Here is a 26,177-nt window from a genome sequence, read left to right on the forward strand (position 1 = left end):
AATGTGAGCAGCTACTCTCCAAACGAGTAATTTCTCCACTCCTCTGACTGCCTTCTTTCTCTTTCTCTAATTCTCTCTTCCTACCTCCTCTCTCCCTAAACTTAGCAACCACCTTCTCAATCAAACAACAACCCTACTGCTCTGGAAGATTATCTCCCTCCTTTACCTGGGTAAATACAAACCATCCCAGGTAATTATATTTCCTTACTCACAGCTGCTCCTTCTCCTGACTAATGAGCCCCTGCACCACAGGGCACATTCTCTAGCTCTTCAACAGTGACCACACTCCAACTGCAAAACTCTGTCAGTGATCTGATAATTACAGCCTTATCACGAGAAAAAGGATAGAAGTGATGAGCCCCCAAGTCGGGTGGATGCCTTCCACAGATTCCCACAAATGAGGAAGGTAAGCAAAGGAATGAAAGGAATGAGGGTATGGCTGGGGGGGGGGGGTTGTCTCTCATCAGTGGGACCAGAAGACAATGTGAATCCCATTATCCCAAATACTCTCTCTTAAAACACTCAAGAACCTTAACATCTTGTGGGTAGAACAGAACAGCTGAGTGAGAGGACTCTCCTGCAGCCTGCTTGGCACCGGCTCTAGTCTCCGTGTCTGCCACCATGCTCAGTCCACCTTAACTGAAGCCTCACAGCCCTATTACAACTCCAACATTTGTTCTCCTTCCCATTAGGACAAAAGTCAAGTGGAAACAAAACCCTCTCAAATCTCAATATGCGCTTCAAGAGGAGACAGAGGAGAGGGGACAGGGAGGAAGGCAGAGATCCCCTGATGACCTTACGCCCTTGGACACCACAGGCCTTTACGCTCCGGATTAAACAGCATTAGGGAGCCAAGAGAGGAAACACATGTGGTGCCTGGAGACCTGTGCCTGCCTGTTCCTCTCCACACCCAGTCATCTTGCCACACCCTTTTACCTCATTTAAGTTCCCCCTCCAGTCCAGGAACTGGGAGCCACAGAGAGGGAATAAAAGAGAGAGGAGGAAAAGGAAACTAACAATTCCCGGCACAACACCATCTCCACACCCAGTGCAACCAGCAGGTAGGCAAACTCGACTGCTCAGAGGGAGTCCCAGGAGCAGCAGACTGGTCTGAGCTGCGAAAAGAAGTAAAAGATCAAAGGTGAAGTAGGGTCCAAGGAAGAGGGTGGGAGAATCAAAAAGAAGCCCAGGATCAGGAGTGGGGGCAGGAAATAGTAGGGCCCCAGACTAGGGGGCCGAGTGGGGATGGGTGAGGGCACAGGACAGACAGGGTAAGAGTTAGTATTTCCTTGACTTTTCTCAGGGAATCCTTTCTCCACCTTTCTCCACCGTGGGAGGAGAGCACTGGTGTGGCGGGGAGGCGTCCTGGTCCTCTTCCTGGTTCTTAGGAAAAGGTGACCTTGAGGCAGACGGTGTCTCTCCAGGTCTGCCTCCAGCCCAGGGCCGTCTCAGTGGCTTCCTCGGGTATCTGTGTTTATTCCGCCGTTGTCCAGGGGCCGCCGCCCTTGGGGAGATGGAAAGGTTGCTGGGGGCAGACCAGAAGCAGAGAAGAGGTTGGGCAATGTCACCCTGTCCCACCCACACAGTAGACGGATCGGGTTTCGGATTTAACAGAGGGGCTTGGGGGAAGGGTGTTCGGGTTTTGCTGGCCCCGAGGGTGCTGTCCTCTATACTCGGTGCTGAAATCTGGGCAGCCTAACTGGTGGGCCTACCTCCCTGGCCTTCGGGGTGCGAGTCTCCGTGCCCCTAATTACCTGGCTGCGCTGCCCACCCCCACCCCCGCACACCTAGCGCGCTGGCAGGCGGGAGGGCGGAGCCTGTGTGAGCCCCGCCCCTGGAGACTGCGGCTCGGCCTCCCTCTCCTCCCGCCCGCCCCGAGCTCATTGCGCTTCTCCTGCAGCCTGCTTGGCACCGGCTCTAGTCTCCACTCCGACCCCCTTTTCGGCTTCAGCCTCAGATCCGGCTCCAGGCCTCAGTGTGACCGATTGCACCCTCCGTCTCCGTTCCTGTCTTGTGGCTGCTGCTGTTCCAGGATCCCATACCTGGACCCCCTAGCCATGGCTGGTCCCTTCTCCCGTCTGCTGTCCGCCCGCCCGCGGCTCGGGCTCCTGGCTTTGGCCGGAGCTGGGTCTCTAGCCGCTGGGTTTCTGCTCCGCCCGGAACCTGTTCGAGCAGCCAGCGAACGAAGGAGGCTGTATCCCCCAAGGTATCAGTGCTTGAGGCGCGGGGAGGATGGGGGGATGGGAGCACGAAGGTGGGGGTGGAGACGAGGATCCGAGCTACAGAAAAGGGCTATAATCACGTAATCACCAAGGCTCTGGAGCTGGGGGGCTGTACAGCTCAGATGGGGCCAAACTAAGAGCATTTCTGGGGATCTGTAATCCATGGTCCCTGCCCCCAAGGCCACCCCTGGCCCTAAGAGTTCTAGCTGCACCCACCGCCCAAACCCCTAAGTGGAAGGAAGACCAGGAACTATTATCCTTTTCACTCTCCCTCATCTCCCTTTCCTGCTCTCCTCTCCCATTTCCCGAATCCCCCTCCTCGGTCTTTCCCCTCCCCCATCCTGAATGTTGTGTTCTTGGGAGGAAAGACCTGAGCAGGTCTGGGGGAACTGTGCTAGCCTGCCAGAGGCAGCTAGAACTGAGGGGAAAGAATAGACACTGGAAGTCTCTAAAGAGATTACCTAGGCTTAGTCTCCTTCTAATTCCCCTTGCCCCCGTGGAGCAAAGCCAGACATGGCTATCTGGGCAGCTCCCAGCTGACTGCACTAGCTCTAGGCCCCTGTGTCCTCCCTCCATGGTTACTGGGTACCCCCTCCCCAGCGCTGAGTACCCAGACCTCCGAAAGCACAACAACTGCATGGCCAGTCACCTGACCCCAGCAGTCTATGCACGGCTCTGCGACAAGACCACACCCACTGGTTGGACGCTAGATCAGTGTATCCAGACTGGCGTGGACAACCCTGGCCACCCCTTCATCAAGACTGTGGGCATGGTGGCTGGAGATGAGGAGACCTATGAGGTAGGGGGCCCCCAGAGTCTTCCTGGTGACCCAACTCATCTTCCCAGTAATCCTGGCTCCTTCCCCCTAAAGACCCCTTACTTTCCCTGAAGACTCTGGACCATCTATACTCAAATTTTCTGACCCAGTGAAATCAATGCACAGTTAAGTCTGAAATGGACTTCCTTTCCTTAACTACCTCTCCCTCCTAACTGCCCTTCAGGTATTTGCTGACCTGTTTGACCCTGTGATCCAAGAGCGACACAATGGATATGACCCAAGGACCATGAAGCATACCACTGACCTGGATGCCAGTAAGGTGAGTCAAATACTCCACTCCTGAGGTGCATTGCCTTGTATACAACACTCCATATCTCCAGTTTCTTCGCCTTGACTCATGGGCATTATACTGCTGAGTTTTTAAACTTGATATGGCAAAAGAAGCATATCTTAAGGAACAGCAGATATGAAGAAGAGAGGGTAGATGAAAATGATCACATTGCCAGGTGGACAGTTCAGGGAAGGGTCCACAATGCCCCCCTTCAACCTGAATGCTTGCCCAATAGACCCTTCCTTCCAAAGCAGGCAGCTGGGAGGCATGAAGAACCTTCTAATCCCTAAGACCTTAGCCTTCCAAGGATGCTCAGTTCCCACTCACTATGTATCTGTGACTTATATTCATTTCCTGTGTCTTCCAGATCCGTTCTGGCTACTTCGATGAGAGGTATGTATTGTCCTCAAGAGTCAGAACTGGCCGAAGTATCCGGGGACTCAGTCTGCCGCCAGCCTGCACTCGGGCAGAGCGACGAGAGGTGGAACGCGTTGTGGTAGATGCATTGAGTGGCCTAAAGGGTGACCTGGCTGGACGCTACTATCGGCTCAGTGAGATGACAGAGGCTGAACAGCAGCAGCTGATTGATGTGAGGGGGCTTGCAGGGGATCTGGGTATGGGGAGAAGACAGAAGAAAGAACCAGAGGGGACGCTAGGCCAGATGAGATAAATGGGCTCTGGGAGGCCCAGGGCCTACTGGAAGGATCTGTAACCCAAGTCTCTTCTTTTCCCAGGACCACTTTCTATTCGATAAGCCTGTGTCCCCATTGCTAACTGCAGCAGGAATGGCTCGAGACTGGCCAGATGCTCGTGGAATCTGGTATGAAGCTGCCCTTTACCTCTCTTGACTCCATGCCCCATAAATGCTTTGCTTCTCTTTCCCCCTCAACTCTTACTTTGCCTCTTGATCCCTTTCCCGCTGTATCTTCTGCCTTCAGGCACAACAATGAGAAGAGCTTCCTGATCTGGGTGAATGAGGAGGATCATACCCGGGTTATCTCCATGGAGAAGGGTGGCAACATGAAGAAAGTGTTTGAAAGATTCTGCCGAGGCCTCAAAGAGGTTGGACAGGGGTGGACATGGGGAGCTGGGTGGGAGGAAATAAAGGGAAACCAAAGGCTAGCACAGGTAGATTGATCATTTGATTTATCAACCAATCTGGGATACTTCCAATAGTAAAAAGGATCACTGCTAATCACTCCAGGGTAATAGCCATAAGGCAGGACTATCCTGGGAAAACCAGGACATATGGTTGCAGTAAAACAGAGAGAAAGAACTTCAGGAACCCAAATAAGTATATAAAGCAGTTGTCAGACAAAGCAAAGACAGAATGACTAAGATGGCAGGTCAGTGTCTGGGGTGTGTGGTGTGAGATGGTGGGGAGTGCATTACATTGTTTGAGCATGGATTGATGCAGGTAAGAAATTGGTATGTTCAGGATTCTAAAATAACCACCAAGTTCTGAGCTAATGTGGGCCTTTATTGGATTCCATCATTGTTGCTAACATACTGTGTCTAGGCTTTAAGCTGAAGTAGGAAGGATACTGGGGGAGAAGATTGAATATCTTAAATTCTAAAATGTATAGTTCTGCATGAGTTGAACTGAATCCTCAATCTTATGTGTATTTTATCTCCATATTTAGTTCTACATTAAAAATCTCCATAAAGCAAATTATCACTGGGTATTCTCATGTTTACAGTTATTTTGGACTTACAAAGAAAGCAAGCTCTTCTTTTAGATTTTACCTATAATATTTCTATTATATTTGGCATGTAATAGGTAACATTCTAACTATGAGTGTGTAGGAAATATTCTTTAAATTGTATGCCTCAGCTTCCTAATATAAAATTGAGGTAAGAATTCCTACATTTTAGGTTGTTGTGGGGAATAAATGAAATGATGCTGGTAAAGTACTTGGTCCATTGCAAGTGCTCAGTAAGTGCAACCAAATTATTATTCTAGATGGAAAGCTTTCCCCATGTTTAGCGTGAAAGTTGTGCCCTCCAAACATTGGGTCTTCCTGAATTGTAAACAAAGTCCCCTCCACTCACTTTGGGTAGTGGTCTTTGTGTTCATTGCTCTGGTTGGCCCTCTGTCTTCAACTCTAATAGTTATCTTCATGATTAGGATAGTTAAGTGAAACAGTCTTGCCATGCCTTCCCCTGCTTACACATACCTATGAATCTGGCTTTTCTGTTCTGTTTTCACATTTCTTTCTGCTTTCTCACATGTGTACCTTTCATGGATAACAGAGAGCCATTGTTCTTCTTGTTGCAAAGCCTACATCCTCATTTTCTTTCCAAATGCTAGGCTTATTGGCAAAGCATAGATAATCAATGCGGGCAGAACTTATTGAATAACCAATCCTTTCTCGGTTCAGTTTACCACCTCTATTCATTTCCCTAGAGCATCTTTAGTGCATCATTCCCTCAAGTTTATTTTCTTCCACACACAAGACAATTTCATCATCATGCACATCACAAGTGCATCATAATTTTGCAACATTAAAATTACCTTGCATGCATGATAATAAGAGCAATGTCATTCATCCAAATGCCTGGTTCTAGCCATATTTATAGAGTTCCTGTTGGGCTAGCTAAGGGAGGGGCCCACATATCCCTGATATTTCAGTAACAGAAACTTTGTGGACACAGGTGGAGCGGCTGATCCAGGAGCGTGGCTGGGAGTTCATGTGGAATGAACGTCTGGGATACATCTTGACCTGTCCATCTAACCTGGGCACTGGACTTCGAGCAGGAGTGCACATCAAACTGCCCCTGCTAAGCAAAGTAAAGGAGTTATGGGGTTAGAAAGAGATGCAAGTGAGGAAGGGGGAGGGGTCTGGATGGGGAGGGAGTAAGCCATTTAGAAGGGAGCCAGGCATTGTGGTTAAAGGTCAGGGAAAACTTTTGGAGCAGGTCCAGGCTCCTTAAGGTAGGACCAATCTACCTTTATTGACTCTGTCCCCAATCCCTATCTCCCCTCCAGGATAGCCGTTTCCCAAAGATCCTGGAGAATTTAAGACTCCAAAAGCGTGGCACTGGAGGAGTGGATACTGCTGCCACAGGCAGTGTCTTTGACATCTCTAATTTGGACCGACTGGGAAAGTCAGAGGTGAGATCTTAGGGATCAGGATGAGGAGAAGTATAGGTTTTGGGGAGTTGAGACACAACAGTGAGTGAGCCTCAGGAATGTATTAGAATCTACAATGAAATTCAAGTTGAGTGGGGAGGCAATTGGAAATGAGTTCCCAGAGAAGGAGAGTTGTCAGCGCTAAAGAAAAAAAAAATTCTGATTATGGGAAACAGACATCAAGGATTAGTGTTCTTCAGGTGGAGCTGGTGCAACTGGTCATCGATGGAGTAAACTATTTGATTGATTGTGAACGTCGCCTGGAGAGAGGCCAGGATATCCGCATCCCTGCACCTCTTGTCCACAACAAACATTAGCTCCTCATCCCCATCAGATGATTAAAAAACCCAAGACTTCTGCTCATTGATGGCGGCCCATTCCACTTTCTCTGGACCTGACCCCCAACCCCTGCCTCCATCCTAGTAAAGATTCCTTGCTGTGTCCCAGCTGTCTGTGTTGTTTCTATTGGTGGGGAAAGGAGTAGGCAGCCTCCAAGAAAAGAAGAAGCAGTGGGATTAAGATATGACATGCCAGGAATACTGATTCTTAGGTGGGTGGAAAGCATTAACATTTTACCCATATTCCTCATCAGCTTCCTGAGAATGATTAGGATGCACTTCCATTTGTACTTTATTCATTATGATATGAGGTTTCCCTCCCAACAGTCTCCCCAGGCTGTAGACACAGGCTCAGAGTAGGTGGCCAAGGAAGCTGATGGTCAATGCCAGGGCCCAGGAGGCTTGTAACCAGTCCTGGAGGCCCCTGGCTGTGTTTCGACCTATAATGAGAAAAGAATGGAAGGACTATCACAACTCTGCTCCCTAGGAGCCATTGATACTTGCAAACTAGCTCTCTGCCTGTGGACCCCTTCTCCAGAGGGATCTCTTAGGAGGTATGAGTAGGGGGTCAGATTCTAGGTCAGGACAGGAAGGGTCAAACTGTGAACTTACCCTGCTGTTCTGGGATCTCCTTTCCCTCATATTGGGCCCATATAACTGCTTGTCGCTGCTCAGGACTCAGAAGGGCCATTTGCTCAGGAGTGACAGCCGTAGCCTGAACACTGGTGAGACTAGACAGCTGAGTGGGGCTGAACACCACCTGGGGATGTGGGCCAGAGTCAGTGCATCTATATGATCCCTGTTGGGCCCTGGCCTCCTGTGGTCACCCCAGACCCCAGTCCACCAAGACTTACAGCAAATTTTGGAGGAGGGATGACAGAAATGGCAAGAGGAGTAAGGCCCTGGATCTGTCCTCGAAGCAGTGCTGAGAGAGCCAGATCTGGGATTCCAGCTGTAGAAGCAAGTGCGATAGGCAACCAAACGTGCTCTTTTCTAGCCTTTTCTCTTCAAACCTGTGGACCTTCTGTTCTAACTACTTTCAAAGTGCCTGCCATCGGCCTTCCCCAACATATCTCCAGCCCTTTACCTCAACACCTCCTCAGACCCTCACCTTAAGAATTCCAAGGCAGTCCTCCACCCAGAGCATTGGTACATGGAAACTAAACCCTGACAAGTAGCACCATCAGTGACCCAGGCTTGCTACCTGCTATTGTGCCAATTTCAGTGAAGATCTCAGGGCCCCAGTTACTGACTGGGCCAAAGCCACCGGGCAGCACCAGGAGGTGGGCCAGAACCTCCAGTTGTTCCTCTGAGCACTGGAGATGCAGGTTGCCCAGGAAGAGAGCTGCTTGGCTGTAGGAGAGTGGGAAGGAAAGAAGAATTCAGCTCCAATGACAGGGGCCGTGGTCGTGAGACAGGGAAAAGGTGGCTGTAAATCAGTCCCCTTCTTCCATAGGACCACTCCCTCATGATCCTTCCTAACCCTAGAAAACCTGGCAGCATCTCAAAACCACCCCCTACACACACACGCATACAACACCCTCAGTAGGTGACCTAAATTCCCAGCTGCTGATGTGCTGTAGCTCTTCTGGCCGAAGTCCACAGAGTGTGTAACCGAGCGCTGTCAGGTGAATGAAGTCCAGATGGCTTACATGCCGACCACTCTGCCGTAGGAAACTGGAGACCACAACCCGGAGCTGGGGTGGGAGATCAGTGACACAGGATAAGGAGGGAAGTCATGGGGAATTAATGAGTGGAGAAGTGATAGATGCTAGTGGGTTGTTTTATTTTACTATTAAGATGAGATCTTAATAAAATAGCTAATAAAGCTATGGAGAGGGTTGAGTACCCCAAAAAAGAAAAGGCTAAAAAAGAGGAGGCCACAGGGAAAAGATGCAGGAAATAGCATTTTGTGTCCAGCGGGGCTCAGCACAAACAAATCAGAGCCCCTAAGGTCACTAGTAGGGGGTATTAAAGAAAGTGATAGAATGGCCAGGCAGCATCACAGGGAAAAATTCCTCGGGCTTTCGCAGACCTGGAGGACTGGGTCTGTGGGATGGATGCTTGGGCAGTGGTAGGGAGGAGGGAAGGTGTTACCTGGATGGAGCTCCAGCCATCTATCTGCCCCAGGGTGCTCAGCACTCCCCAGTCCACCAGGTTGAGCTCCTGCAGTTCCCGCTCTCCTAGACCTATTAAGAGCCTACTCAGCTGCAGGATCTGCTCAGGGCGGAATCCCCGGGGAGGACCCCACAACTAAGGAGGAAGAGAGGAACAATGTGAGTGGAAAAAGCACTGGACTGGGAGTCAGAATGCTGGGACTTTTGCTCCCTCTGACCTTAGCTGTGCAACTAAGCAAATCACTCATTTTTTCTTTAGTTTCTCAACCATAACATAACTAAGGTGTTAGAGAAGGACCCTAGAGTCTCAGAAGGAAAGAAGAGCAAACTCTAGTCCATGAATTCTAAACTTTCATGTGCACCAGACTCACTGAGGTGGCTGTTAAAATCCAGACGCCCAGACTCCATCCCCAGAGATTTTTACTCAGTCCGGCAAGGGACTCTGATGGCAACATTTAAAAAGCTTGCAACCCAGATGATTCTGATACCTATTAAAATTTGATAACCACTGTTCTAGTCTCCCTATCTATTGTAATAGCTCCTTTTTCTCAATATTGACCCTCTCTGACCTCACATCTGTGGATCCAAACCCTCTAATTATTTTATCTCCTTCCCCCCACCACCTACCCAACTTCTCATTCTCTTGGGTCCCATATCCCACTCAACCTATTTCTTCATATTTTTCCATCTCCAACCCCAGTTGGCCTCTCCATTCCTAACCTGCTTTGCCTTGCCCATGGCTGCCCGTAGTTCCTCAGGCCCAAGTCCTGGGTCTCCTGCAAATAGTGCCAGGCAGTCCTCGAAGTCTGAGAGCTCCATCTCTTCAATCTGGGTTGCAGACCAGGCTGCTGGGAAGGTCCCCCGCACATCTGCACAATTTGGCACAGGTTCTGAAAGTGGAAGGCAGAGTCAGAGGGTCAATGTAATGTCAAAATATGCCTAGAGAGATATCTGCTGATGGAAGGTTCCATCCAACCTGTGGAAGAAGGGACAGTGTGAGTAGTATGAGCTAAGAAATATAGTGAGATTTATAGGGCTCAAAGGGTAGGACAAGAAATACTTGGAGAAGACAAGCCTCTCATTTTATGGAAGACTGCAGAGGTTGCTGAGGTATTGATTATAACCCACACAAGTCCTTAGCCCCATGCTGTCTTATTCCTTATAGGGATCTCCCCAGCAAAAAGCTCCACCCTTAGGCTAGACAGAGCTGAGGCAGCTGTTAACAGGAATAAGAAAACAAGAAAATGGGAGTCCTAGGATGGAAACTGAATGGATTCCAAACTCTTAGAGTTATAGAACTCTTGAATTAGAAGAGACCTTGACAACAACAGGAGCCACTGTGCGCTTGCTCCTGATGTGGGATCTCTGTCCTTAATGTACTGTACATTTTGATTTAATGCTATAACTAGTACTCAAACAGTATGTTTCACTTTGTGTTTCTATGTGGGTGCAAACTGTTGAAGTATTTATACTAAATTGATCTTCTGTATATAAATAGAATTGAAAATGAATCTTGATGTGAATGGAAAGGGAGAGGGAGCGGGAGAGGGGAGGGTTGCGGGTGGGAGGGAAATTATGGGAAGGGGAAGCCATTGTAATCCATAAGCTGTATACTGGAAATTTATATTCATTAAATAAAAGTTAAAAAAAAAAAAAAAAGAAGAGACCTTGAAGATTATCCCTCTAACCCCTTTGCTTTATAGATTAGAAGAACAAAGCCCAAAGAGCCAAAGGTTTGCAAATCTGCTCAAAGGGCACTGTGTACCTAGAGCCCTGGCTTCTGACTGCATAGCTTGATATGTTTTTGCTGGACGTATGAGTATTTGGGTAGCTTCACCTGGGAGATCCTCAGCAGCTGGCCGCACAATCCCAGCTACCAGGGCTGCTTTCTTGGGAGCAAGATGTGGACTTCCACACAGCTGTCCAACTCTGCTCTGCTCCCAGCTCTGCTGCTTTTCTAGAAGTCGCTCCAAAGTCTCTGGGCCCAATGCCTCCTGCATGAGAAAGGAGAAGGAAGGAGGGTGGGGAGACTTGGACAAGGTCAGGGCCAGCTACTGCAGCTGTAATGCCCAGGCACTACCTGTGTTTAGCAGTCTTCCATGGATCCATTCTATACACCCTTTGCCCTCAACCTCCTTGGCCTTAGGTCCCCATAACCAGCTCACCAGTCCCCTCTATGCGTTTACTCCTTTCCTTGTTCCTTCACCTCACCCTGGGGATCAATGAAATAGCCTCAGTAGACAAGGTGAATACTAGACGTCCAGCTTGCTCTACTTCATCCTGGCTCCACAATTCTGGTTTCCTGGAGGACAGGAAGAATATCATGGGCAGGGGAGCAGAGGGAACTATGAGGAGAAAGGGAAAAGAGCACATGCTAGGATTGGGGCATCAGGGCTCCAGGGGACCTTAAGCATACAGAATGGGCTGTTTCTGATGATGGCGGTTGAGGGGCTGGGTGAGTCAGCATATGAAGTTCTCAAAGGTCCATACCCAAGAACAGGCTCCTGCAACAACAGCCATCCCAGCTCTGTGGCAAACGTCTCTCCTAAGCAGAAGCCCTGCAGCTGACTGAGCCGGGACAGCAGGATTGGTAGGGGGATCCGTCGTGTGCTCTCTGTCCCCAGGAATCCGACCAAGGGGCCCAATGTCTCCAGTACTTCCCCTGAGACTGGGGTCTCCTTTGAAGCCTGGAGAAGGGCATCAAGCCTTTGACAATGCACCTCTGACCCAAAGTGCCAGATTCTTTCATCAAGAGACCAAGCCCTTTTACCTTCCCTACCTCCCATTCCCAACTCAGCTCCCTTTGATACTGACTACCTTCGTTCACTTTTTTTTAAAAAAAAGATTTACTTATTTATTTGACTTACATAGAGAGAGAGAGAGAGGGAGAGACACACAGAGAGAAATCTTCCATCTACTGGTTTACTCTCCAAATGGCTCCAATAGCCAGGGATGGGCCAGGCTGAAGCCAGGAGCCAGGAGCTTCATCCAGGTCTCCCACATGGGTAGCAGGGCCCCAGCATTTGGGCCTTCTTCTGCTGCTTTTCCCAGGACATTACCAGGGAGCTATATCAGAGGTGGAACAGCTGGTACACCAACTGGTGCCCATATGGGAAGCCAGCATTGCAAGCAGCAGCTTTACTTGCTATGCCACAAGGCCAGGCCCTGTTCACTTTATTAAATGAGCCTCGTTGGAAGTAGGCAGAAAGACCAAAAGGTGGAATTCAAGGGATTTTCTTGACTCCAGGGGGTATGGACCAGAAATAAGAGAAATAAGAAACAGGTTATCAAGGGATAAAACCTAGAGGCAGACCTAGGGGTTATAGTCTTATAGACAGGAACCTGTTTGAAAACAAGAGGTGGGGGGTTGAGCTTACAAGACAGAGAGTGTTGTTTGAGAGGCAAGAATTGCCCAGGGCAGCAGGTTGGAGTCTGGTAGGGTGAACTCTTACCAGGTTTTGTAGTGCTTTCTCTGCCAGGGCTGCCTGGTGGGGTGGGGTCAGTGCCAGCAGTTGGTCTGGAGCTCCTTGTACCAGCTCCACCATCAGCATAATGGATTCATTGGAGAGTCTATCCAGCAGCTGGATCCTATGGTAGCAATTTGATAACAGGGTCACTCCATCAGAACTGAGCCAATTTGAGAAGGGACCAGCAAATCTCTCATTCCCCAGGTAAGATGCAAAACCAGACAAAACCCTGTGCCACTGGACAGGAACTGATATTAAAACAGCCGCAAAGACAATTGTCACTGTTTGCTTGAAGGAAGAAAACAAAGAATGATGTGCTTTTAGTCTTCCTGAAAAGAAAATCACACCTGATTAAATAGACTCAAAGTCGTCCAATATTAGGTATCGATAAATTTTTCCCAGTTTTGGGCCATGTGTCTGGCACAGCAGTTAAGACACCACTTGAGACATCAGTATCCTATATTGGAATGCCTGGGTTGGAGTCTTGACTCCACTGCTGTTTCCAGCTCCCTGGGATGCAATAGGAAATGACTCACATACTTGGGTCCCTGCCCCCCAAGTGGTGGGAGATATGGATCTGGTTGTGGGTTCCTGGCTTTGGCCTAGGTCAGTTCTGTTTTCATCATTTAAGAGTATGGGTCTATCTCTGTCTCTCTTTTTCTGTCTCTGCTCTTCAAAAATTAAAGTTTTTTTAAAAAATATATTTTTATTTATTTGAGAGGCAGCGCTACAGAGAGAGAGGGGGAGATACAGAAAGAAAGGTCTTCCATCTGCTGGTTCACTCCCCAAGTGGCCACAACAGCCAGAGCTGAGCCAATCCAAAGCCAGGAGCCAGGAGCCTCTTCCAGGTCTCCCATGTGGGTGCAGGGGCCTAAGTGCTCCATCTTCAGTTGCTTTCCTAGATGCATTAGCAGAGAGCCAGTTTAGAACTGGAGCAGCTGGGACCTGAAACCAGCACTGCAATATGAGATACTGGCACCACAGGTGGTGGCTTAATCCACTGTGCCATGACATTGGCCCCCTATTTTATAGATTTAAAAGCTAAGGTTCACTGAGATCAAAAGGTGGAGTTTTACTGCCAATTTCTATTGTTTCTTCGGGACCACCCTTCCTCTCTTTGTGAGGAGGTCCCTTCTTTGAATAGTGCAGTACAGGTCACAAAGTTCTTTCAGATGTTTTCTCATTGGGTACTTATAACAAGATCTGGGGGTAAGATATATTTTGTGTTCTTATCCCTTTTCCACAAATGAGGAATTCATGTTTTCTGACTCATGGTCCAACATCTTTCACCTCCCCTGAGCCCTGGGGTTCTAAATTATCTCTGAGAAATAGTACATTTAAACATATTTGAATCACATTTTTAAAATGAGAACAAAAGAGCTCTTTTCCCCAGAAATCAGAAGTTACATCCTGTCTCTATATAAGGTTGCCAATTCTGGAACTAGACCAAGTTGTACAAGATCTGAAATCTTTATGAAGACCTATAAAAATGCGAGGATGGAGTCACTGCCTTTACCATCAGCACATCCGCAGGACTGCACCACTTGGCAAGGGGTGGGGATGGGGATGAAAGAGGACAAGAAGCAAATGAATGAGATTCTCTCTCTCTCTCTTTTTTTTTTTTTTTTTGACAGGCAGAGTGGATAGTGAGAGAAAGACAGACAGAGAGAAAGGTCTTCCTTTTTGCCATTGGTTCACCCTCCAATGGCCGCTGCGGCCGGCGCATCGTGCTGATCTGAAGCCAGGAGCCAGGTGCTTCTCCTGGTCTCCCATGCAGGTGCAGGGCCCAAGCACTTGGGCCATCCTCCACTGCCTTCCTGGGCCATAGCAGAGAGCTGGCCTGGAAGAGGGGCAACTGGGATAGAATTCGGCGCCCCAACCGGGACTAGAACCTGGTGTGCCAGCGCCGCAAGGCGGAGGATTAGCCTGTTAAGCCACAGCGCCAGCCGTGAATGAGATTCTCATAAACTTCTGGGATCTCTGCCTATGATTCCCTTCCCCTAAGCTCGTACTTGGTCTGCTCCATTAGAATCCTGCCATGGAGGGCCAGTGTTGTGGTACAGGGTTTAAGCCACTGGTGTGACTACAGCATCCCATATGAGTATATTGTTCCAGTCCTGGTTGCTCTGCACCAGATCCAGGTCCCTGATGATGCTCCTGGGAAAAGCAACAGAAGATGACTCAAGTACTTGGGCCCCTGCCACCCATGTGGAATACCTGAACAGAGTTCCAGGGTCCTAGCTGTGGTCTGACACAGCCCTGACCCTTTTGGCCATTTGGGGAGTATACCAGAGGATAGAAGATCTCTTTCTCTTTTAGTGTGTGTGTGTGTGTGTGTGTATGCGTCACTTTGTGTGTCATTCTGCCTTTGAAATAAATAAAAATAAATCTTAAAATAAAACTATCCTGCCGTTGGACCATTTAGCTTAGGCTTGAATAGTTCCAATGACCAGGAACTTACTACCTCAATTTTCTGTGTATTATACAGAAATCTGATTTTAAATAATTAATCCTAGAATTGACCTACCAGGCAGATATGTGTCTATCTATTTTCTGCTTGCTAGCTCTTCAGGTATTCGAAGGCATTTATCACATTTCATATATCTTTTTCTTTAGTCCTCTGAACACATTGAGAAACAGGACCTTAAATAGAATACAAGCCATGAGGCAGAGTTAGACTACTGACCCCCTCATTTCAGATACTCTATTAATGTGGCCAGAGTTATGTAAGTGTTAAGATTACCTGGCAGGCCACAACACAGTGTTGCCACCCTCAGTTGTCCCCTGCTGGTTCCTTGTTCTGGTAGCCAGCTAATACACAGAGCAGCTCTGAACAGAACCCTGTGCTCTTGGCTGTAAGTGATGTCAAGGAGCCATATGACAGAAAGCCATCAACTCCAGGACATTTTCTAAGGACAGATCTTCCACTTCGAGTTGAGTTTTCTGAGGACCCAGGATCTCAAGCCATATCACTTACGGTGAATCCAGAAGTAATCTGGTGTCCAGTCCACTCAGTTCTGGCCCCAGGGTTGTCAACTCTGGCTCTGGCATTGTCATTCTGCGCTGCAGGTCTGCCCAGATACAGGCCCTCTGTGACACAGGGTCGGGGAGCAGGGTTGGAACCATGGCAGCTGGCTTCTACACCCAGAGTGCCAGCCTCCCTCCTCCCGCTAGTGTCCAAGTTCCCCCTCTCACCAGGCTCCCTCGAACCCCAGTAGATAGTTGATAGAGCATGTGTACCACTTCCAGGAAGTCTGCCATGGAGTTGATCTGCTGCAGAAACTCACAGGACATGCCCCCTGCCAGGGTTCCCAGAGCCCTGTGGTTAAGTGGGTGGGTAAGTGCTCATTCAACACCTGCCACACCCATCTGCTCACTGACATCAGCGCTCTTAACACAAGTACACGGTTCAGTTATGGGAGTTTATAGTTTGAGAAATATTTTTACATAGACGTTCTCACTGGCTTCCTATAACATCATCATTGTTGGTCAGAGAAGAAAATCAAGATTTACAGAGGTCAGGTGACATGCCCAACCCCCCTCTGCCAGAGGAAAGGTAAACTGAGACTGACGCCACATCTTCAGGTGCCTTTTCTGCGGGTGTAGGTAAGGTGACACCTACTTATTCCTGTTTATTCTTGCTTGGCCAGTGGCTCTGAAGCCACCTTGAATTAAATTAATAACAGCCAGTGTCTACTGGGGGTTTACCAGGGGCCAGGCCCTGTGTTACACATCTTCCGTGCCTTATTTAATCTTCAGGATAACTACTGATGCGGTTGGTACCATTTTATTTCCTATTCTACAGAAGAGATAACTGAAATTTAGAGAGCTCACCTGACTCTCCCAAGAGCATAAGGAGGTGGCAGGCCTGGGACCTGAATCCAGGTGTTCTCAGCACCTTCGCTGTAGTCAGGGTAAGCATGGCACAGGGGGCAAGGAGGACAGGGGAGGAGCCACCAGGAGCACACCCACCAGGCTGGGACTGTATATCGCTCATCCCTGTGTTTCCCAATGTACCTCCCAAAGCACCTGGCACCTAACAAGCATTCAGAAAATGTCAGTTGAATAAAACTCATGGCTCCACACAAGTTACTCACTGCAGATTCCTAAGGGTCAGGTTGGTGGGCACTTGCATCTTCTTCCAGAGAAACTGGGCCTTCAAGAGAGAGAAGGAGAAGGCACTTGACAGCAGAAATATCCCCCAAGGACCCATGATGCCCTGGACTCAGTCCTGCCTCTGCTCTATGGGTGCCAACAGCCTGCACTCTTCCCAGAGAGAGGAAGAAAGAGCAAAGCAAGTCACACAGTAAGGGATACTAGGGATGTGCTGCCAAAGGGAGATGATAGAGATGACAGAGAGAGAGAGAGAGAGAGAGAGAGAGAGAGAGAGATGAGAGATGAGAGAGAGAGAGAGAGAGAGAGAGAGAGAGAGATAGGCAGAGAGAGATGGGGGGGGCGGAGAGTGGGTTCTGAGGTTAAGTGGGGAGGATTACCTGCTGCTCAGCCCAGGGCAGCTCCCGGTAGCGCCTTCGGTTTGCCAGAAGAGCTGCAGAGTCCAGCTGTAGCAGTTTTAATGGGAGCAGAGGAAGCAGGCAGTCTGGCCAGGTGGTGGGGATGGGCTGCTGGCAGTGATGGATATGTGGAGGAGTAATAGGAAAGATGGTCTGGACTCAGCCCTTCGAGAAAGGGAACCAAGGGGCCAGAAAGGGACCAACACTAGGACGGGGCAGGACAGCATTTTGCCACCATAGCAAGGAATAAGCAGAGGCTCACACTTAAGGCTCTTGTGGCCTAGACTTGCTGCTGGTTACACACCTCAGGAACACATCCCTTAGCTTCCCTGAGCTTGGTTTTGGCATCTGACCTTGGAAAGATTTCCCAGGCTCTCCTGGCTTTGACATTCTAGGATAGTGTGGGTGATGCTGTCCTGCACCTGGAACTGAGGAGAGCTGTTGCTCTCAGGTGGGTACAGAGCTAACCTGAATTCACTGTGGGTAGGGGTGGGGATGAAACAGCACCAGCCACAGGAAACTGCCCTGGAACGTGGAGAGGAGCTCAGCCTCACACATACCTGACCAGGGACACACACAGCTGCACCTGCACCGGCACCTGTTGTACCCGTGTTTTTAACGCCATCTTTCACCTGCGTGAGAATTGGTGGTGGTGGTGGGGTTCAGTGAGTTAAGCTGTGCCTGCCACACCGGCATCCCATGTGAGCTCCAATTTGAGCCCCAGCTGCTCCACTTCCAATCCAGCTCCCTGCTAATACACCTGGAAAAGTAGCAGACGACAGCCCAAGGACTTGGGCTCCCACACCCATGTGGGAGATTGGAATGGAGTTCCCGGCTCCTGGGTTTGGCCTAGACCAGCCCTAGCCATTGGAGCCATCTAGGGAGTAAACCAGTGGATGGAAAATCTCTTCCCTACTCACCCCATCCCCCAGTCATTCTGCCTTTCAAATAAATAAATAAATCTTTAAGAAAAGAGTTGGGGAAGTATGTGAGTATGCAAGGGAGGGGGGAGATACAAGATGGCTTCCCTGGCTACAGAAAGATGCCCTCCTCCCCACAGAGCCCACAACCCTGAGTGCCTCCCCCTCCCCCCCTGCTCATACCCGGAAGGTCTGAAGCAGTGCTGCAGTCTGGCAGGCTGAGAGGCGTGACAGTTCCGGGGCCAGGCAGGAACAGGCGCCAACCAGAACTCGTCTGGGGATGGCCTGGAGTGTCTGGGGACTGAGGCCTGGCAGCAGAGAGTGCAAGGAGCAGAGTTCCTCCAGGGACAGCTGAGGAGCAAGAGAGACGGGAGGGCTGAAGAAGGGCAGAGTGGTGGGGAAGACATCACAGGGCAGCAAAGGCGACAGGGATGAGGTGAGACGAAAGGAAGGCAGGAGCTGATACAGGAGCCAAGGAAAACAGAGACAGAGACCTCCAGTCGACATCTGCAGCTACTCACATCGTGCCTAGGGAGGAGCCGGCCAAGCAATAGGACAGCCTGGGTTGGGATGGGACAGGAAATAACAGCTTTCAGCTCCCCGCAGCCAAGTCCTAAGCAGGTCCCTAGGGCCAGCCCCTCCAAAACTCCCAGCCCCCTTTCAACCACCCTCAGTAATCAGCCTGCCTCAAGGTCCTTCCCCAGCTGAGGAAAGCTAATGAGGGTGACGTGCTGGGGACAGGGTTCACCTCTGGGTGATCCCCCAGGGGAAGGAGGGCTTGAGGGGACCCCTGCACTGGGAGTGGGACAGGCCCACCTGGGCAGGGGTGACACTGGTTCTCTGCAGGGCAGGAAGCATGGCTCTAAGCTGGGGCTCTGAGAGCTCCTGCAGGAAGCGGAGGCCCAGCTGAGGGAAGAGAGGAGCCCAGACTCGCAGCTCTCCGGGGCTTAGCACGGCTCCGCCAGATGAGCGCAACACCCCCAGAAGTTCGTACGCCACCTGCAACCAAAGAGGTCTGAGACTGGGGGGAAAAGACAGGTGATCTTTAGGCATCTCTCTGCAGCTGGATTTCCCAGGGCCTGGGCAGGTTAGGGCTTGGGACCAGGAATGGGACCAGAGTTGATGAGGTTCAAGATGGCAAAGGATGTGCTTGAGCTATCATAGGCTACAGAGGGTGGGGCCAGGGAGAGGTGGTAACAGATAAGAATAGCCATGGAGAAAGGAGTAGAGGTGGCAGAGGTGGGGAGGCTGCTGGCACCACTGTACTCAAGCTTGGCTGACACCACAGTGGAAATCACTCAGATAGACCCAGGAGAAGCCTGAAGTCCTACAGGGCTGTGCCCAGGTGCTTACCCGTCCTTCTGGGCTGAGGGTCCCATTAGCCGCACATTCCAGCAGCCCCCGTTCTACTGGCCCCATTGGATCATTCAAGGGCACCAGGCTCTGCAACTCTTCAGGGCTCAGAAAACAAGCAAGGGACCCCAGCCTGAGGAGGACATGAAGTTGGCCTTTGTGTGGTCCCTGAAGCCAGTACTAAGACAAGGATGTCTTACAGAGGCCTCTCTTCTGGAGTCCTAGACCGCCCCAGGGCCACTGCCTACTCCCATGTCCCTTCCTTGCCAGGGTGCCAATCCATCATGGCAGTTCCACCTGCCCCTCTCTACCTCTTGCACTCTGGCTGTGGCCACTGATGCCATAACCACTCACCTGCGCACCTGCTCCTCGCCATCCTCAACACTCTGGTTCACCAGGCTGCGCAGCACGTGTCGAGCATGCCCTGGCCCGAGACCTGCTGCTGGCCAGCTGTCCTCCAGGGCCTGGATCTGAGATTGGGAGGGTCAGCTCACTGTTGGACATTTGCACAGGGGGGCACACTAGGACACATCCCACTAGCAGAAGACGGATCCATTAAGTAAACAGGATGATTCTCATACCTGGTGAGGGCTGAGCTGCAGAAAGTTCTCCAGAGGGAGGTGGGGGAGAAGGGGCAGTGCTGCCCACAACAGCTCCTGGGGCCAGGCAGGCACTTCCCCAAACAACTCAGGGGCCAACAGTCGCTTTGCCAAAGCCTCCTTCTGCTCAGGCCTCATTTCTGGGCTGTAATCCCGGATGGCAGCCAGGCTGGAGAGAGAAATGGGTCTTAACTCTGCCTTGTTCCAAACCATTGCCCCCTTACCCTCTATTGCCCTGCTCTCATGAACAGGGAGGAGATTCTTCTTGGTTTCAATGGAAAAGACATCTGAAGGGGACTGCTCCATGGACATGGGGTGGGCCTGACCCTGCGAGGAGCAGTGTGTGGAACCTTACACACTGTCATTGGCCAACAGGGATGGTGGGAAGCGCATCAGGTCAGAGACAGCCAAGAAGGGGATGAGTGGTGACAGGTCAATGAAGAGCTGGGAGGTCAGGCGTGGGTACCGCTGGAGCAGCAGGGCTGTCAGACGACCCAGGGCCTGCTCCTCCGATGGTGGTACCTGTGGGGCAGAGGAATGGATGCTGTCTCTGGAGGTGCTCAGTGGCCTTGCCACTCCCCCCTCTAGATGTCCTCCTCCCAATAAGGCAAAAGTTAGGTTCCTGAGGTGCTTAATCTCTAGATTCCCACTCCATCTTGGCCCCCTCTCCCTCTATGCCCACCTGCAGCTGGGCCCAGGAACGGTGCATGAGTGTCAGGAAGCCCTGGGCAGCTTCTGTCTCTGCGGAAAGCACGAGTTGCTGGAGATTTTCTGGGGGCATGTGCAGATATGCCTGGGAAGAGGAGGTCATGGTAGCTAGGGCCTCACTGGGCAGGGACCTCAGGCCCCAGTTGTCACTCAGCCCACCCATGTGTCCCACCACCTGTTACCTGCACTAGAATCTGCAGAGCCCAGACACTCTTCTCCCTCTGGAGCAGATCCCACAGCACGGGCTGGTGGAGAGAAAACAAGAAGCCAAGATAGCTGCCTCCTCAGTCCCTCCTGCAGCCCCCACAGGCACCAACTTCCACTGTCTGGGATGCTTATGCTTCATCTGAAGCTGGTCTGCATTTCTCTTCAGAGAGCAACAAGCTCTTTTAGGTGCAGGATCTTGTCTCTAACTTGTCCTGTGCCTTCTCTCATGACACGTCCACAGTTGACTCAATAAACACTTGTAGATCTGAACCAAATTACTATGCATCTATCTAATTGCACTTCACTGGGCCCAGGACTTGAGAAAGTAGGCCCTGAGGAGTCTTTACATATCCTTGCACATAAGACGTCCTAAACAACACTCTGGCCTCAGAATCAGCCCTTAAGGCATTCGGATCTGGCTGAAGAGCCCATGAGAGTATTGTAGGCATGGAAAGCCAAGATACCATGGAAAAGAAAAAAAAGAAGAAGACCTAAATGAAAGATCTCTGCGAGTGAGATCCCAGTGGAAAGAACGGGGCCATCAAAGAAGGAGGTATCTTTCTCTGAAGGGAGGAGAGAACTTCCACTTTGACTATGACCCTATCGGAATAAGATCAAAGTCAGCGAACTCTAAAGGCTTCCATAGCCCTGACAACTCATGAATAGAGCCTAGGGAGATTACTGATGCCATGAACAGGAGTGTCAAATTGTTAAGTCAGCAACAGGAGTCACTGTGTACTTACACCCCATGTGGGATCTGTCCTTAATGTGTTGTCTAATGTGCAGTGACGCTATAACTAGTACTGAAACAGTATTTTTACACTTTGTGTCTCTGCGTGGGTACAAACTGATGAGATCTTTACTAATTATATACTGAATCGATCTTCTGAATATAAAGATAATTGGAAATGAAAAAAAAAAACACCTGGTGTTAAATTGGAAATGGCATAGAAAATTAATTAATTTTTTAAAAAAATATTATGTAGGATCTCTGTCTTTAATGTGCTGTACACTCTTATTTAATGCTATAACTAGTACTCCAACAGTATTTTTTTTCACTTTGTGTTGCTATATGGGGGCAAACTGTTGAAATCGTTACCTAATATATACTAAACTGATCTTCTGTATATAAAGAGAATTGAAAATGAATCATGATGTGATTGGAAGGGGAGAGGGAGCGGGAAAGGGGAGGGTTGTGGGTGGGAGGGAAGTTTTGGGAGGGGGAAGCCATTGTAACCCATAAGCTGTACTTTGGAAATTTATATTCATTAAATAAAAGTTTAATGAATATTAAAAAAATAAATAACATATCCTTGCACATAATGAGCACTCAATGGATAGATTACAGAATATAACATATTGCAGCACTTTACTCCACAGAGATTAGAGCATGCCTAGAAAAAAACTAAATTCAATTACTTGCCTAAGATCACACTACTCAGCATAGTTGAGCCTAGAACCAAAGTCTTCTGACTTGTAGTCCCGCCCAGGTCTTCCTCATTCCTGCCTTATCTTCCTGTATTCTGTCAGCCTCCAATTCTCACTCAGTAGGGCCCCTAAATTTGATCCCTTTTCTTTTGGGAACCAAAAGGGGGAAGAGTCAAAGCATCCAGAAAATTATGAGTTAACACTGACTGTAGATTTAAATATCATGTTCTGTGCTAGCCCACAGCATGTATGATCTCATATAGTCCTTAAAGCCATCCTAAAACATTGGTCACAATGTTATCCCCAGTTTAGAGATGGGAAGGGAAGGGCTGGCATTGAGGCACAACAGATTAAGCTGCTGCCTGCAATGCCATCATCCCATATATGGGTACCATTTTGAGTCTGGACTGCTCCACTTCCAACCCAGCCTCCACTTCCTGGGAAAGCAGAGAAAGATGGCCCAAATCTCTGGGCCCCTGCACCCATGTGGGAGACCACGAGGAAGCTCCTAGATTCTGGCTTTGGCCTGGCCCAGCATGAGCCATTGTAGCCATTTGACCAGTGAACCAGCAGATCTCTCTCTCTCTCTGCCTTTCAGATAAATAAAATAAATCTTTAAAAGGGAAAGAGATGGGAACAATATTGCCAGAAAGCCTAAGTAACTTGTCCAAGTTTGATCACAGAATTAAGATGTGAATGCAAGCCTGTTTGAAGCTAGAGTGGTGTGCTTAAACCACTGCACTCTAATGACTACCTCTCGGATTAGAACTCCCCTGGAGCTTGCACCCTGGCAGATCACTCACGCTGAAGCAGGACAGCAGCTCCATCTTGCCTATTCCAGAGCTGTGGCTGACAGTAGGTTCAAAGTCTGGCAGGGTCGGCTGCTCCTCCTGTTCCAAGTATTCCCCGACTGTCCGCAGCACACTGAGCCGGCCCTCTGGGCGGAAGGCATCCCAGAAGGAGCAGTTGTCTGGGAGACTGGAAAGAAGCAGGGCACGACCCAACGTCCCCTGGGCCTCAGCCCCTCCGGCCCCTGGACCCAAGAGGAAGGTCAGCAGGCGCAGGAGATAGTGCAGGCGTGTAGGGTGGGCAAGGGCTGGCACAGAGGACTGACAGCGTGGCAACTGGGACAGCATGCCAAGCAGGAAAGGAGCAGGGGTCAGGCAGAGTGGAGATGGTCCCAGCAGTGGCAGAGAGGGCAGAAGGGGGCCCAGCAGCCCTTCTAGGAAGCAAGTGTCATTGCCCCCACGGCTTATCCTGCACTGGCCTGCTAGCCAAGGCCAGAAGGGCACCAGGGCCTCATACATGGTGTCATTGGCACAGACCATCACCAGGAAGCCGCCTCCATCTGGACAGCGCTCCCCACAGGGTCCGATGTGGCAGGGCGGGGAAGCAGTAGCATCTGTGGTGGGGCCATGGCACACATGCTGTATCCAAGCCTGGTTGCTGGGGGGCACGGCCTGCAGACTTGCCTCCCGACACAGTCGCTCGGCCCACAGAGTCTCGTTCTCTAAGAAGCAACCCCAGAACATCTCTGGGGTAACGGGAACAGGGGGCAGGCCTTCAGGGCAGCTGGTGGGGGGCGGGAGCAGACCAGCACAGAGCCGCTTTACCAGGCGGCGGTTGGGGCCAGACAGGACTGAAAAGGAGAGGTTGCCACAGATCACATCTAGAAACTGATTGGGAAACTGGTCATGGCAGGCCTGTAGCCAGCTTTGGGCCCCTGGGGCCCACGAGACTGCGTACCACACAGCTGTCTGGCAGGTGGCAGCGGTGCTGGGAGGGGGCTGTGGGGTGGCAGGCTTGATGTGCTGGCAGAGCAAGTGGATGGAGAAGTTGGAAATGCTGTAGGGTGGTGCTGGGCCCGAGTGGTTCTCACAGAGGGCCTCCACAGAGATGGCTCTCCGCTGGCGAGGTCTGATATGGGCTGAGGGCTGGGACGCCCTGGGCAGAGGCACACCGGCACTCAGGCAGTGGAGCAGGGCAGGGGGCGGAGGAGGCGATCCAGAGAGAAAGCCCAGTGCCTGGACATCCCAGGAAATGTTGTGCCGGACACCCCTGGGTGCAGAGAGGGGAGCAGGTGGGATCTGGTCAGTTCACGTTTCTTCCAGCTGAAGCTGCTGACCCTGGCCCAGAGCCTTTCAAGGGTGTGGCAAACAGAGGCTTCTCCAAAAGTGAGATGCCCCAGATACAGGTGTCACTGGCTCAAATGCTGAGATGAGGGGGAGGGGAGAAAGGTCTGTGCCACTGAGGCACGAAAGAGAAGCCCAGCTGGAGTCCCGGCTGTCCACCCGATCCCCTTGTTTTTCATTTCTTCATGTGCTTTTAGGTAGCTTAAACACCACCCTCTTATGAGGAAATCTGCCCAGCAACTAAGTATGTCCAGCTGTGCTCTGGTCCTGTTGGACCAAAACAGCAGGGGGTGGGGGTTGGGGTAAAAGCACTTAGTCTTTTTCCCCCACACGTATCTTTTTTAGTTAATATTTAGTAAGCACTATGTGTCAGGTACTGCACTAAGTACATGCAATATAAACTCATTTAATCCCTCGCAGTAACTCTGAGGTAGCCAATATTATCATTCTTATTTTACAGATGGGGAAACTGAGGCATAGAATGGGTATGTAAGCTGCCCAAGTCACATGGCTAGGAAGAGGTGGAGCCGGGACAGCCACCCTCCAAAGCCACTAAACCACTCTCCTCTTATTAGTGAGCTCAGGAGGCTAAGGCTTTGAGGGTGCCACCTCTGGATTCCCCAGACCCAATCCCTCAGAAGCGGTTCCCTGTCACTTACCATAAGAGCAGCTGTTGAAGGTTACCTAGGAGGAAAAGAGTAAGGAAGGGCATTACCCCAGGTTCACACTTCTTACCCTGCCACATCCCAGCCCCAGGCCTGGCAGCACTCACCTCCCTGGCACTGCCCATTTGCATCTGGCTCTGGCTGCCCCAGAATGGAAAAGACCTCATCCTGCAGGGAGTGAGTGACACGGAGCAGCCCTTCCTGGAAGGCAGCATAGAGGGGTGCCCCCACTGTGCGCAGCAGACCGCCCCAAAGGGCCTCCTCGGAGCCCAGCTCCCATGCTGGGGTAAGCAAACCCAACAGACCCTGCAAAAAGTGAGGGGCTGGCTCTCTCCCGTCAAGGCCTGTGGCATTGGTGGGTTCCACACTAGGCTGCACCTGCACCAGGGCCTGCCAGCGTGTGCCTTCTAACAATAGCAGTAGAGAAGGCAACCAGTCAGCAGCCAGGACGCAATCAGGGGGCCCGTCACGGGTGCATGGGGGACGTGTTGGGGCAGGGGGTCCCCCAGGAACTAAGGTTCCCAGCAGCACCTCTACCAGTCCACCCAGCACACCTGCCTGGTGCACCAGGAAATCCCGGGGAGTCTGCTCCTGTCCCAGCAGTGCCAGCACGTCCCCCAGCAGCCCAAGCATCGGCTCCCAGTCCGGACTGCCTCTTAGCGTCACTAGGAAATCATGGAGCCGAAGTGCAGGGGGCTGGAGAGGTGGAGGCTCCCCTACAGGACCCTCTCCCATTCTCCCAAGCTCAAAGGAAGAAGAAATATTGGCCAGGAATGCAGAGATCCTGGAATGGCTGAGGGAGCCCTGGGGAGCCTGGTCCAGAGTGGAGAGCAACGACTTCAGGAAGGAGAGACCACGATCCAGTGGCTGAGATCCATTAGGGGCCAGAGTCACTGCAAGGAGAGAAACCAGAGGTTACTGAAGGGGAGGAACCTGGAGCCCAACTGAGCCCTGCCCCTGGGCACCGTTCCCTGGCTGGGTCTAAAGAAGAGGCAAGGGGATGGTGAGTGAGCTGGATGCTCTCAGCCCACAGTAGATGCTGGGCTGCTTTCTCAGTCCTCATTTTCTCCCTCTGCTCCAGCTTCTGCCCGTCTTCCTTGCTCCTTCCCCTTTCGTCTAACTGGGTATCCTCCGCACTCCTACGTCTCATTCCAGCTGCCCTGCCCTTCCCTCCACCCCCAGCCCTGCTCATTATGCCTCTCACCTGCACAGGACAGCAGCAGCAACAGGGGCCGAAGGCTCACAGCCATGTTTCCGGGTGAGTTCTG

At 50.8% G+C, this 26,177-nt stretch overlaps 2 protein-coding genes across 3 annotated transcripts; one reads left to right on the plus strand and one right to left on the minus strand.

Annotated features, from left to right (window-relative positions):
• Positions 1-982: 982 nt before the first annotated feature.
• On the plus strand, positions 983-6,912 carry CKMT1A (creatine kinase, mitochondrial 1A). Of its 2 annotated transcripts, none has more exons than XM_062205798.1 (10): positions 983-1,061; positions 1,952-2,206; positions 2,823-3,021; positions 3,224-3,319; positions 3,699-3,920; positions 4,066-4,151; positions 4,270-4,393; positions 5,987-6,121; positions 6,321-6,446; positions 6,665-6,912. In XM_062205798.1, the coding sequence occupies exons 2-10, from the start codon at positions 2,058-2,060 to the stop codon at positions 6,779-6,781; spliced, it is 1,254 nt and encodes a 417-aa protein (XP_062061782.1). In that variant the 5' UTR covers positions 983-1,061; positions 1,952-2,057; the 3' UTR covers positions 6,782-6,912. The 2 variants fall into 2 exon arrangements, with proteins under 2 accessions (XP_062061782.1, XP_062061781.1); XM_062205797.1 differs by having other exon boundaries at positions 1,022-1,141.
• Positions 5,755-26,177, minus strand: STRC (stereocilin). The gene is made up of 30 exons (XM_062205795.1): positions 26,114-26,177; positions 25,017-25,802; positions 24,904-24,928; positions 22,916-24,170; positions 20,660-20,722; positions 20,452-20,562; positions 20,125-20,291; positions 19,752-19,938; positions 19,525-19,640; positions 19,171-19,303; positions 18,634-18,816; positions 18,339-18,377; positions 18,001-18,168; positions 17,458-17,529; positions 16,880-17,005; positions 16,484-16,542; positions 15,582-15,705; positions 15,364-15,476; positions 12,372-12,507; positions 11,410-11,606; positions 11,131-11,221; positions 10,757-10,913; positions 9,640-9,809; positions 8,900-9,055; positions 8,357-8,499; positions 8,007-8,155; positions 7,657-7,754; positions 7,415-7,562; positions 7,041-7,242; positions 5,755-6,112 (listed from the first exon to the last, which is right to left on the minus strand). Exons 1-29 carry the CDS (start codon positions 26,157-26,159, stop codon positions 7,154-7,156), a joined length of 5,307 nt encoding a protein of 1,768 aa, XP_062061779.1. The 5' UTR covers positions 26,160-26,177; the 3' UTR covers positions 5,755-6,112; positions 7,041-7,153.

Source organism: Lepus europaeus, chromosome 11, assembly GCF_033115175.1.
Source record: "Lepus europaeus isolate LE1 chromosome 11, mLepTim1.pri, whole genome shotgun sequence".
NCBI lineage: Eukaryota > Metazoa > Chordata > Mammalia > Lagomorpha > Leporidae > Lepus > Lepus europaeus.

What these genes read in the sequence shown, in the direction of transcription:
- CKMT1A (XM_062205798.1), top strand. Translation starts at nt 2,058, where the DNA reads ATGGCTGGTCCCTTCTCCCGTCTGCTGTCCGCCCGCCCGCGGCTCGGG. An exon ending in GAGATGAGGAGACCTATGAG is followed by an intron (nt 3,022 to 3,223) that starts GTAGGGGGCCCC and finishes ACTGCCCTTCAG; the next exon opens with GTATTTGCTGACCTGTTTGA. An exon ending in AACTGCCCCTGCTAAGCAAA is followed by an intron (nt 6,122 to 6,320) that starts GTAAAGGAGTTA and finishes TCTCCCCTCCAG; the next exon opens with GATAGCCGTTTCCCAAAGAT.
- STRC (XM_062205795.1), bottom strand. Translation starts at nt 26,159, where the DNA reads ATGGCTGTGAGCCTTCGGCCCCTGTTGCTGCTGCTGTCCTGTGCAG. An exon ending in AGAAAGCACTACAAAACCTG is followed by an intron (nt 11,607 to 12,371) that starts GTAAGAGTTCAC and finishes GCCCTTCTCCAG; the next exon opens with GCTTCAAAGGAGACCCCAGT. An exon ending in AGCTGCTGAGGATCTCCCAG is followed by an intron (nt 9,810 to 10,756) that starts GTGAAGCTACCC and finishes TTCCACTTTCAG; the next exon opens with AACCTGTGCCAAATTGTGCA.